Below are 13,448 nucleotides of genomic sequence, written 5' to 3' on the forward strand. Positions count from 1 at the left end.
ACCCCCACCCGTTTCAATCCATATTTATCAAAATGTCAAATCCTGAGCACTGCAATATCATATAATTCTTCACTCCTTGCCCGGCCTCTTATATTTGCTGTTAATTTTGCCAATTCTACCAGCTCACATATTTTACTTCTCCACTCAGTTAATGTTGGGGTTTTCTCCCCTTTCCAGTTTTTCGCTATTAATAATCTGGCTGCCGTTGTCACATATAAGAATACATTTATATTATTTTGGGGGGGATCTCATCCGTAATTATTCCTAATAAAAAAAGATTCTGGCTTTTTTGCGAATGTAATTTTAAATAATTTCTTTAACTTCTCATAGACTTCATTGCAAAATCTGCTTATAACCTTACAGCCCCATCATAAATGAAAAAAAGTGCCCACTTCGCTTTTACATTTCCAGCATTGATTGGTTATAAAGGTATGTATTGTGGCTCATTATCTGTGCAAACAAAGGTGTGCATGTACCATTGCGAATCTGTTAATGTTTTTGTATTATTTCAGACTGCAACCGGGGACCAAACATTTGAGTGCTCTACCAGTATCATACATTCAAACCTAGCAGTCCAATGAGAAATGGTCTAATCCTGGCTAACAAAGGAGACCCATGCATTGACAATCACCCAATCAGCAGTCTGGATGGGAAAAGGGAAGGCCTTTTTGCTTTGTGCCTTCTCTTTGCCTTAAACAGGGTTATATTTAAGCTGGGGAGATCAGCTATAACCTCCAGGTCAAAGAGTTTATTGAATCTGTCCACAAACTGGTTTTCCTTCTCCAGTCGGAACCTCATGGCCCAGATGATGACAGTGTTGTCCTTGCACAAGTGGTCGAAGGTAAGGAGTAGCTCGTTCAAGTACGGGTGGTGGTAAACAACGTCGGCCGCCAGGATGTAGTCAAACTGGCACGAAGCCCTGGGGAAATTCTTCTCCAGGTCAACCCCCCAAAACAGTTCCTTTGCCTGGGGTTCATGCTTGCATCTGGTCTTCGTGTTTTTGACAAGGTTGTATCGAAGGTTCCCCAGCAATTCGGGCAAATCGGTGGCAACCACACGTGCACCTGTGGCAGGAAGGGGACACAGGATGAATGCTTAACAAATCTAAGCTAGTTTTGCAGGAATGCTCTCTGGCATCATTAAAGACAGTAGGAACATGGGCATCTGTTACCAAAGTCAGACCATTGGTTCCTCGATAACTCAGTACTATCTACTACACTGACTGGTAAAAGTTCTCCTGAATTTCAGACAGGAAGCCTCGCCCAGCCCTGTGTGGAGATGCCAGGGATTGAATCTGGGACCTTCGGAACAGAAAGCAAACACTCTATCTCTGAGTTACAACCCTTTGGTCTGTGGGTCATTACTGCCGCCAAACCAACAATTCACAAATAATAATAATAATAATAATAATAATAATAATAATAATAATAATATATTTTTTTTATACCCCGCCCATCTGGCTGGGTTTCCCCAGCCACTCTGGGCGGCTTCCAAAAGAATGTTAAAATACAATCATCTATTAAACATTAAAAGCTTCCCTAAACAGGGCTGCTTTCAGATGTCTCCTAAAAGTCTGGTAGTTGGTTTTCTCTTTGACATCTGGTGGGAGGGTGTTCCACAGGGCGGGTGCCACTACCGAGAAGGCCCTCTGCCTGGTTCCCTGTAACTTGGCTTCTCGCAGCGAGGGAACCGCCAGAAGGCCCTCAGCACTGGACCTCAGTGTCTAGGCAGAATGATGGGGGTGGAGATGCTCCTTCAGGTATACTGGACCGAGGCTGTTTAGGGCTTTAAAGGTTAGCACCAACACTTTGAATTGTGCTCAGAAACGTACTGGGAGCCAATGTAGGTCTTTCAAGACCAGTGTTAGGTGGTCTTGGCGGCTGCTCCCAGTGACCAGTCTAGCTGCCACATTCTGGATTAGTTGTAGTTTTTGGGTCACATAGAGTGCATTGCAGTAATCCAAGCGAGACATAACTAGAGTATGCACCACTCTGGCGAGACAGTCCACGGGCAGGTAGGGTCTCAGCCTGCATACCAGATGGAGCTGGTAGACAGCTGCCCTGGACACAGAATTAACCTGCGCCTCCATGGACAGCTGTGAATCCAGAATGACTCCCAGGCTGCGCACCTGCTCCTTTAGGGGCACAGTTACCCCATTCAGGACCAGGGAGTCCTCCACACCTGCCCGCCTCCTGTCCCCCCAAAACAATACTTCTGTCTTGTCAGGATTCAACCTCAATCTGTTAGCCGCCATCCATCCTCCAACCGCCTCCAGGCACTCACACAAGACCTTCACTGCCTTCACTGGTTGTGATTTAAAAGAGAGGTAGAGCTGGGTATCATCCGCATACTGATGAACATCCAGCCCAAACCCCCTGGTGATCTCTCCCAGTGGCTGCATATAGATGTTAAAAAGCATGGGGGAGAGGACAGAACCCTGAGGCACCCCACAAGTGAGAGCCCACTTTGCCAGATAGGCACATGAAAGGGCTGAGGCTCACAGAGCTTCCCTGGAAAATTTGCTAGAGAGAAAGAACTCTGTGAGATCACTTCCTTCGTCTACCTTGGCAGGAAGCTGAAATACTACAAGCTTCCTTCCTGCCAAGGCATCTTTCTCTTTCTTCATCATGCCTCCAAGCTGACCATATGTGCAGCTCAAACACCATTTCTGAACTTACATTTTGTACTTTTGTAACTTAGATAGTAGTTATAAACCTGCCTTTGCTTTGCTAATTCAAGATCTAGAATATGTAAGTAAATGCTACTTTTATTTCTTCACAAAACAATGTGATTGCTGTTTTCAAGGCGGAGAAAATGGGTAATACCAAGAAAAATCCAGTCAGCCTTAAAGAATCCTGGATTATTGTTTCTAGAAGGTTAAATCAACCTTCTCTTCCAAGTTCTGGCCACAATGGATGGTACTCTGCTGATCTCACTCACATGGGCAAGGAAGGGTAATAACTAAACAATATTTCCTCTCCTAGTGTCTCAATCCATCCTCACATGGTCTATCTACCATGCCCTCTTCCTGCAAAACCACATTTCTATGGGGGGGGGGGGAGAGCAACCTGTGTTTAAAAGATAATGAGCCCTTGTCTCTGTTGCTACTTTTGTTTTTGAGCTGACATGCTGCTCCTTGCTCACAGGTGCACTGAAATCCCACACACACCTTGGAATACCACTTTCTGATCCAGAGGACACTACCCATACTCACCAAGGAAACTGGCAACTATCGAGACCAGGCCTGTCCCAGCTCCGATTTCAATGACATTTTTGTCAGTCAGGTTATAAGATTTCATGTTGGTTTCCAAAAAGTGGCAGATAACGAGAGCCTGTGGATGGGGAAAAACAAAAACAGGACAAGAGCAGATTGACAGGGGAAATAGCATTGTAAATAAACAAACAAATAAATGCATATGCCTTGATTATTATTATTAATAGCAGCAAGGCTTTCCTTGTGTGGATGATAGAGCTTGTTGATCTTGCAGTGAATTGCTCCTTTTGGGCAGCAATTCTAATCCCCAAATGCTTCGACTGTCTGTATTTAGAACCTCATCTTCACAGAATTTTAATTTCCCCAGGCTTTAAACAACCACCCTGTACGTTTCACACAGAGCCCCGTGTGGTGCTCTGCTTCACGTATCAGAGCCAACAGTCTTGTTTGCCTGCAGTACCGAAGGCCAGACGACAGCTCCATAGCAGTCGGTGGATTCCGTGATCTTTATCTTGTGGCCAACAAAATGGAACCCTTCCCAGGCTTGGGTGGTTATCAGCGAAGGGGAGAAACACCTTCCCATGATCTCTGCGACTATCTGTTCATCTCCGTTTGGTCCTAGAAATAAAACAATGGAAAGGTCATGTGTCATAACAACAATGAGAGGTAGCCCAGCTCAGCTAAAGATAGTGCAGTGACCTAATCGCAAAAGCCACTAACCTCTATATGGCCAGGCTGCCCTCTTGAGCATGAAGCCATCTGAGTTATGTCCCTGCCCACAAAAAGTCCCTGACAATAATTGTTTAGTGTGATATATGTGGCCACGGGGAGCTGCCATCCATCACACTTGCTATTTATAAAGCCATAATAACAGAACAGAATCCCACCTTTACTCAGCACCAATGAGACATAGAAGTCGGTCAGAAAAGTTAGAGTGTTAGGTATAATCTGTAAGTGAGTTTCAGACTGAGTTCTTTCCTTTTCGCTGATACGGATTTAAAGGGAGGTTTAGACCACATTCTAGTCCATTGGGTGGGGTTAATCTCACAGCCTTTGTTGTCCTCCCATTCTTTTTTTATCACGTCAAGGGGGGTTGTGGGATTTTGGAGCAGTATTTTGTATATTGTGGATACCATCCCTTTGCCGGGTCCCTTTGTTGTTTGGAGGAGGTTTTTTCAAAGGTTGTCAAGGACGTAGTTGCTGCTGATTTTACTACCGTGTTTCTCCTAAAATAAGACACCGTCTTATATTTTTTTTCGCTCAACAAAACACAGTATGGCTTATTTTCAGGGGATGTCTTATTTTAACCGCGTCGCATGGGTACGCTGCATAGCCACACCTCTCCAGGCTGTTTTAATGGGAGGTACCACGTCACTATGGCTTATTTTTGGGGTATGGCTTATTTTTGGGGAACGGCGTATATTTCGCAAATGCATAGAAATCCTGCTATGGCTTATTTTATGGCTACGTCTTATTTTAGGAGAAACAGGGTACTGAGTTGTTTAGGAGGGCTTGTAATTGGTGGTGTGTTAGCCAGGGCATCCCCTAGTTTGTCTTGTATTTCCTGTGTGTACATTCCCCCTCTTTTCTTCCTAACCTAACACTGTATGTAACACTAATGTCTCACAACACATGAAACTGATCTGTAGAAAACACAACTTGAAAAAAGAGACAACGCGTGTATTTTTTGTAAACTAGTAAATCTTTAATAAAAAATATATTTAAAAGAAAAGGAAGTTATAGCGTTCCTGCCATGCTATGGGACTCGCTCTCAAAGGAGGCAGTGGTAGCCTCCAACTTGGATGTCTTCAGAAGAGGATTAGCCCAATTTGTGGAGAACTAGACTATCAATGGCTACTAGATACACTCAGTAAGTTCTACCTCCACTGCTGGAGGCTCGTCTTAGGTTCATATATAAAATCGCTCGGAGGCTAAAGGAAGCCACATCCTACAGGCTCGCAGGTTCTCTTCCAGCCTAAACCACAGTTCCTTGGTTCCTGCTTGGCCTTGCAATGAGGAGGCAGTTGACAACACAGAAAGGCCTTGATCTTGGCTTATGTATCTCCCCTATCCGAACTGCGTGCAAGCAGTTGAAGACTCCGCCTGCATGAAACCCTCTTCTCCTCCCTCTTCCATCCTCTTCTGGTCCTGGGAAGCAGTGGAACAAGAGAATTCTCTCTCTCCCTCCCTCCTGCACTTGTTCTCCACTCTCCAGCCTTGCAGCTTCTCCTGCCTCTGACTCTCATCTCCCGGCTGTTATAGGTTCCTTAGGGTTCATGGATCCCTTCTTCCAAGTCTCCAACCCGCCTTGTCATGGTCCCCAATCCTCAGTATCTAGCCACCACTCTTCAGTGCCCTGACATCATGCTTCCAGTTACAGGTGGGTAGCCGTGTTGGTCTGCCATAGTCGAAACAAAATAGAAAATTCTTTCCAGTAGCACCTTAGAGACCAACTGAGTTTGTTCTTGGTATGAGCTTTCGTGTGCATGCACTCCCTCACTATATTTAAGGATTTGGTGACTTCTGTTTCAGTGTATCTGAAGAAGTGTGCATGCACACGAAAGCTCATACCAAGACTCAGTTGGTCTCTAAGGTGCTACTGGAAAGAATTTTCTATTTTGTTTTGACATCATGCTGTCCATTCTCAAAGTAAAGTGCTAACGTGGTGAGTTTATCTCAAACTGTAAGGGGCCAGGGGAGGTCAAGATGGATGGGGCTTCGGGACAAGGAATCTGCTCTGAAATGCTGCCAAGCAACTCCAGCTGGCACTTTTATGGAAACCCTATACTGTGGCAGCATGGAGATGCAGCAGCATATGCCCTGAGAGGGTTGGGCCCTCAGATAGCGCATGCTTTCTCCCACACAAAAATGACAAACTCTTGTCTTGACAGAGGCAGTGGTGAAAGCAGGCAGGGATGGACACATTCATAAACGTTCATAAACGTTCATCAAGGGCCAAACCTAGAAGCAACATGGAAGACCCGCAGAACAGGATTTCCTGTGTATTTGTGTGTGTGTTTTAATGCTGAAAATGTTTGCACAACGTTAAAAAGAAAATTTCCAACGGAAAAGAGATCTGGACTGTAGCACTATGGGAGGGAGGGAGAGAGTTAAGTCTTTCCCCATACCAAATAAAAATAACCCCTGGAGCTTCTATGTGCCCTGTTTGGGGCAATAGCTTTCTTTCCCAGGTCCAGTATCAGTATCATAATATATACTGTATATTTATACTGTTTTGAGTCTAGCCATGTGTGCGATTACGTAGCCCAAACCTGGAGAGGGGGGGGGGCAGACAGCAACAGCCTCAACAAAGCAGCCCCATTATTGTGCCTTTCAATGAAATAACTCAAAGGCACTATGATACAACTTTAGATTGTCACGCCTTCCCTCGCAGAATTCTGGGAGCTGTGGCTTATTAAGGGTGCTGAGAATTGCATCCTTAACAAACTACAGTTTGTGAGTAGTGTAAGATCAAGTGGGTTCAAGTCCTCTGCTTTCTAAGAGGTCAATTCAGGACTTTGTCAAGTCATAGATACAGCCTAGGAACACATGGTTATATATATGCAACACTAAACCATCTAACAGATCAGGGTGTTAACGGTTGCGCTTATTCCATTCCAACCTATTGGCCCCATAAATTGACTTGCTCTCTTGGTTAATCTGCTCACCCTGGCAGATTTGGAGAATATGCTAAAGGTCCCCCTTCTACTCTTTCTTGCTTCTATTTTAAGGAAATCAAAACACGTGAAATGCTGAGTTCACACTAAATCGATAATCCTTCAGGGTGGCTCTTGCTCCTTGCCTATGTAGGGTTTCCTAATCAACAGCGAATCACTTCTGCAAATGCACCTGGAAAGCTGCATTCCTAATGAAGATGTGAAATGGCCAGAATTTCTACACGGAAGAGCTTCTCTTTGAAGTTGAGGGCGAAAGACTGGATTACCAGATCACATTTCTTTAAAAAGGATCAAGAGAAACGATGTCCTGCCAAGACCCTAATGTGCCAGGGATCTGAGCTGATTCTTTGCAAAGAGGTTTTCTCTCACGGGTCACATAAAAATACCTGTCAATGTTTCAGTTTGAGGGTTCTCTACAACTCTATTGTACAAATTCCAAAATCCACGTTTGAGCGATTTCTTTCTTAGGGCAAACCAAAATGTTCCAAAAAATAGTGTGCAAGATTTCAAGTAGAGACTGGTTTAGGTAACAGCTGGATTTTATATCCCCCCCCCCTCCCAAATAGGGGTCAATTATTCCCTGCTGATTCTTCCCAACAGCCAAAAACCTGCAACTCACCTAATGGACTAGAGCTTCATTTGTGAATGTCTGCTGCCTACCTACTATCTGAAGACTACAAGGAAATGCAAACTCCACCATGTCTTCAGAATCAGCCAAAATTCCTACTCTCTCCCCCACTGCCACTTACAGGTATGTTCACCATCGAGTCTGATGTCCTCATCCAAGTTCTGGAGACCTCAAAAGCTACCACACTCTTTTGTAAGATTCCAGTTGGCCCAATAAAAACATTGCCCTAATGTGGGTTTTGGAATTGTTCCTGTGGACTTACACGTATATCTTTCTTTGTTTTACAACTCACAGCACGAGTTATTAGTGATTTTTTTTTTACAGGAGTCTGCAGTAGTTCCCCATTGCACATTCTTCCCTCTGCCCCTTTGTAGCTTTATTCCAGGCCCGAAATAGGTTTGCGATTTATTTGTTTTTAAAGTGCCCGCTTCCTTAAGGAGAATGTGTGTCATTGGGAGGCTCTGAGAAGTTGAAGGGAAGCAACAAGAACCTGAAGGCAGCAGGTTCATTGTGTAATTACAAGTGATAAGTACCGGTAAGTATTTTAGTGCTCCCTGGCAAAAGTTGATGAGTCTTTACAATAGCCATGCGTGGATCATCATAATCCTATATAAACTCTCTCTCACTCAAACTCTCTCTCTCTCTCTCTCTCTCTCTCTCTCTCTCTCTCTCTCTCTCTCTCACTCTCACTCTCTCACACACACACACACACACACACACACACACACCAAAAATGGAAAATTTCAAGGGCTGCATACCTGTTAAGCATTTTAGGTGTGCAGCTATTGTATTTTAAATATACACCTAATGTATACTTGATCAGAGCCTTGCACAGTAACCCATGTTCTGGTAGCCTCCCAACTAGATTACTGTTCTTAACTTTATGTGGGGCTTCCCTTGAAGGCAGCTTGGAAATACTGATTGGACATGAGCCATAGCTGTCAACCTTCCCTTTTTTTTGCGGGAAATTCCCCTATCAGTACTATAGTCTATAGCATAGCTGTCAACCCTCCCTGCTGTTTCCCAATGCTATAATAAGGGAATTTCCCGCAAAAAAAGGGGGAAAAGGTCGGCAGCTATGACATGAGCTTAGAGACGTGATAGACCGCAGGTGTAGCAAAGGTACAAAGCAGCGGCTCATGCATCACCTGCCAGCAAATATTTACCGTTTTTGTTGTCTGGTTTTCTGGATTTTTCATCTGATCCAAGATGCTTGGGCTGCAATGAATGGGATTCCATTTCATACAATGGCCTAGAAATACAAAGGAAGAACTATTTAAAAAAAAACCAAAAAAAACAGCCAAGCACAGCTTTAGTAACGAATTGGAACGCATGGCATTTTCTCTCATTTGTCATGCATTTGGCTTCAAATGCATACATGTCAGGAGTAGACAATGTGGTACCCTGCAGATGTTTTGGTCTACAATTTTCATCAGCCCCAGCTAGCATGGCCAGGGATCAGGGATGATGGGAGTTGCCATCCAACAATATATGGAGGACACCGTGTTGGCTATCCTGACAATAAGAGGCCTTATGCTTATGGCAGTATAACCAACAATAAATCAACCATGCTGGTTATTGTTAGGCCAATGGCATACCACAGGTTGCCAGAGCCTAGGGCTGTGAAGAGGGGGTGGGTGAGAGGGAGGGAAACGGACAGAGTATGCATGTACATTCCACTGCCTAACAGCATCCGCATCACCCAGTAGATTGCAGCCACAGAGATAAGAAAAGAAGACTTGTTCCGTTGTCTGGAGAGGTCACTTCCTGGTTTATATGGAGAAGTCGTTTTTAAAGGATCCCAGCAACAGAAATGCACAGCTGTATTGAGCCAGCACTGGGTGTTGAGATTTTGTGCCGCTAACAATTTTGCGTCTGGGGCAGCCGCCTCTGTGACACCCTCCCCTCCCCCCTCCCCCGCCACACTATGCCACTGTGTTAGACTATGCAAGTAATGGTCGTGCGTAAAGTATTTGGAAGATCTGGTTCAAGTGTGCACCAAAGCCATAGCAAGGACATTTAGTCCCTACAGCAGAATGAACAAAGTGAATCTGTAGATTAATAGCAACAACAACAACAGCCTTCCATAGATTATAGATATATAAATAGATATAGATCATAGCATCATCTGGTCCAACCTGCAACCTTGGAGTTATTACTGGTAGCTCCACACTCTAAGCAATTGAGCTATCCAGGTTGACAAGTTATATCAAGGTTATATGCAAAATATAACAAAAACAACTAAGAAAGGTTTTTTTTAAACACACACACAGACACACACACACACACACACACACACACACAGCACAGAATAAATTTTCAGAGTGTTGTAAGGAGTCTTGGGAGAAAGTGCTGCACAATCATCCTTGTGAAGGAATGTTAGGGACAATATTTCCCCCACTCCCAGGTTTTAACACATACACATATTTCCTTCCAGCCCACTTTAATTGCCCTGGAAGGGGGAAATAATTGTTTTGAGAGTTTCTCACACAATCAACCCGAAAGAAATAAAATAGGCGACAAGCCTCTATCCATTTACCTGAGACTAAGCCCCACTGAATTCGACGAGACCTGAATAGGATTGCACTGTATACAGAAGAATATGAGCATAGCTGTTTGTGATTTGTATGGTGCAATCCTATGCATGGTTACTCAGAAGTAAGTTTCACTCTGTTCAGTGGGGCTTACTCCCAGGTCAGTGTGCACAGGACCTGCACCTTTGTTTTGAAGAGAAGCCGCGAGAAAAATTACCCCCAAACCTTGCTGTGCTTTGACTGACAGTATTGTTTAGACAGACACTCTTGATCAAGCATTACCTTTCAAAGCCTTTGCACAAAATGTTATTCTAAAGGTCACCCCCCCCCCATAGGACATTATTATCCGTAATCTGGAACAACCTACAGGGCTCAGAAATGTTAACTTGGCACCCTGCTGATTAGATATGGATCTCTTTTGACTGTGATATATTTCAGATGAAAAACAACTACATATCTAAACACAAGCTACATCAAAACTGTGCCTTTAATTTTTTTTAAAAAAAAACAACAACAACAATTATTATTGCAATGCACTAAGCAACATACCTAGGTTATTTTATTTTATTGTTCCAGGTTTCCACAGAAAGTGAAGGCCAAAAATTCACACCTGCAGAATCTCTCCCCCAACACTGGTCAGTCTGTAAATAGCGCTATAGAGAAAAGCAGGAAAGTCTGAAACGTAACTTGCCAGCAGCACTTCCCAGGGAAGAATTTATAAATCATGACAGCTGCAACCATTAACGAAGTGGGCACACCCCTTGAGTTTCATTGGGGAAAACTCTTCGGAACACTTGCATAAGAAAGGGGGGAAATATTTCCTAGAAGTTATACAAGCTGCACTCATCACTGCCCAGCTGCAAAGTAGTGAGTGAATGCATGTGCTCACACACACAACCAAAATAGAGTGACTTTCTTATTACCAAACCTGTTTGCACTGTTTATGTGCCTTTCCCTTAAGGAGACCTGTGGAAAACTAGTTCAGCAACTTTGCAGCACAATTCAGGGCAGTTCTAGGCTCCTGCTGTTTCCAAGCATACACGGCCAGCACTCTTGGACAACAAACCTGACAGGAAAACACACTGCGGGGGGGGGGGGTGATATGTGGGACACGGGTGGCGCTGTAGTCTAAACCACTGAGCCTCTTAGGCTTGCCAAATGGAAGGTTGACGGTTCGAATCCCTGCGATGGAGTGAGCTCCTGTTGCTGTGTCCCAGCTCCTGCCAACCTAGCAGTTTGAAAGCACGCCAGTACAAATAGATAAATAGGTACCGCTGTGGCGTGAAGGTAAATGGCATTTCCGTGTGCTCTGGTTTCTGTCACGGTGTTTCGTTGTGCCAGAAGCGGTTTAGTCATGCTGGCCACATTACCCAGAAAGCTGCCTGTGGACAAATGCCAGCTCCCTCAGCCTGAAAGTGAGATGAGCGCCGCAGCCCCACAGTTGCCTTTGACTGGACGTAACTGTCCAGGGGTCCTTTACCTTTTTACCTTTATATAATATAACCCTAGCCTGGTGCAACTTCATCTAACATCCCTGCAAACAAATTAGGATGATTGCTCAGTTTGAACAGGTATGGGGAATCTGGTTGTGCAGTTTGGCAAGTGGTTGTTGTTTTTTTTAATGTACTTCTTTTAATAAGGCAAATTATGACTGTATAAATGAATTGATGCATCTGTGCTGCTTTTAAAAAGAAAGCCAAGAGCCTATGGAACCACAGAGAAACAGGCAAAACAGATTGCTGAATCATCATTTGTCTCACTGTCACGTACGTGTGCCGTGCAAATCAGGAAATCAGGCTCGCAGTGGAAAATTCAGACTGCTCTTTAAATACTATGGGTTTCATATTGACAGGGAAGGAATGCAGGGCACTAGCTGCTCCACCCTGTCTCTTCCTTCACGCGCCTTTTAAGTCCTACTCGCTGCCTGCCCCACAGTGCTGGTGAGCAGCAGTGCTTAGGAGCCTTTGTTACTGCTCCCACATCCCAGGGCACAACAGTGGCCTAGCAAGGTCTTTTCCTTCCCGTTGGCTCCATGGATCCGACATCCAGAATACAGCAGTTACTCCCCCAGTGAACTGAGGGTCTCACCACATGCTCCTATTTTCTGACTTCATTGAGTGACTGGATAGACGATCCAGCAGTCGTCACTAAATCACCGGAATAGCCCAAGACCTAGAAGCAGTCACGGGATACCTTCTACTTCTCCTTGGGAGATGATCTATAGAACTGTGACTGCTGTGAAGCCGCTGCTGTACAACTCAGGTTGTCGCATCCTTGAAAGTGAGGCGGGATTTTGGTGTACGTGGGTCTTTTTTTTTAAGCCTTTTCTCTTTTCAGAGTAAGCAGGAACAGGGGGAAGATCGGGTTTGTTGTGGTGCAAAAAATGGAGAACATTCCTCCACGCCGATATACGCAATTCCTCATCCCAGGCATAATGGGGTGTGTGTGCTAGTCTGGACTACTTCCCATGTGGCTTTCCTAGCATGCCTGCACTCACAACAAAACTTTGGACTGGATCCAAAAATGGTCTCCCATCTGAAAGCCAGAGGTTTCCCCAGCCCCAGGTTATATGTTCTTTGACAGCTAGAAACACATGGATTGGGGCATAGACCTTTTCATGTATTTATAGTTTGGTCATGACGTTCGTTGCCTCTAGACCTGCTAAATCTAGGTTCAGAACCAACCACCATCACTGGGAATTTCCGTGATTCGTTGACTGTCTTCTAAATACTGGCGCTGCTCTGTATACTTTGACTAAAGACTTTCCCTGATGTCTGTCCATTTGTTGGAACTTAAACTGCAGAGTTAAAAGGGAGGAAGTATAGCTGAAGAACTTTGGCCCAAATTTGGCATACCACAGCAGCAACAAAAAAGCTGCCTCATGCAACGTGTGACAGTTCTCCTAGCTCAGAATTGTCTTATCTTACTGTCAGTGGATGTACTTTCTGTGATGTGCTCCCTGATCCTCGGTCCTGGAAATGCCAGGAACTGAATCGAGGACATGCAAACAACATGATTGATTCCACTGAGCTACACTTCCTCCCCTAAAGGGTTTTGGTTTGTACACTCAAACCATGCTGGCAACTGTGGCTACAAGCACTTATTAACACAAACACACCATTGCTATCAAGAAATGGAGGCGGAAGATTTGCACAATGACAAGGTTCACTTTGACAGGAGGAAATAACACACATACACTTTGTTGTTGTTGTTCAGTCGTTCAGTCGTGTCCGACCCTTCGTGACCCCATGGACCAGAGCACGCCAGGCACACCTATCCTTCACTGCCTCTCGCAGTTTGGCCAAACTCATGTTAGTAGCTTCAAGAACACTGTCCAACCATCTCGTCCTCTGTCATCCCCTTCTCCTTGTGCCCTCCATCTTTCCCAACATCAG

The 13,448-nt window shown here is 44.5% G+C and overlaps 1 protein-coding gene across 1 annotated transcript; it reads right to left on the minus strand.

Annotated features, from left to right (window-relative positions):
- Positions 1-261: 261 nt before the first annotated feature.
- LOC117046049 (protein-lysine methyltransferase METTL21E-like) lies at positions 262-10,822 on the minus strand. Its single transcript, XM_033147778.1, has 5 exons — positions 10,603-10,822; positions 8,686-8,771; positions 3,675-3,832; positions 3,215-3,332; positions 262-1,064 (listed from the first exon to the last, which is right to left on the minus strand). Exons 2-5 carry the CDS (start codon positions 8,756-8,758, stop codon positions 628-630), a joined length of 786 nt encoding a protein of 261 aa, XP_033003669.1. The 5' UTR covers positions 8,759-8,771; positions 10,603-10,822; the 3' UTR covers positions 262-627.
- Between the last annotated feature and the right edge of the window lie 2,626 nt (positions 10,823-13,448).

Source organism: Lacerta agilis, chromosome 4 (assembly GCF_009819535.1).
Source record: "Lacerta agilis isolate rLacAgi1 chromosome 4, rLacAgi1.pri, whole genome shotgun sequence".
NCBI lineage: Eukaryota > Metazoa > Chordata > Lepidosauria > Squamata > Lacertidae > Lacerta > Lacerta agilis.

Coding starts and splice junctions, on each gene's coding strand:
- LOC117046049 (XM_033147778.1), bottom strand. CDS start 8,758: ATGGAATCCCATTCATTGCAGCCCAAGCATCTTGGATCAGATGAAAAA. Junction 3,333..3,674: donor GAGCTGTCGTCTGGCCTTCG/GTACTGCAGGCA, acceptor CCCCATCCACAG/GCTCTCGTTATCTGCCACTT. Junction 1,065..3,214: donor GATAGTTGCCAGTTTCCTTG/GTGAGTATGGGT, acceptor TTCCTGCCACAG/GTGCACGTGTGGTTGCCACC.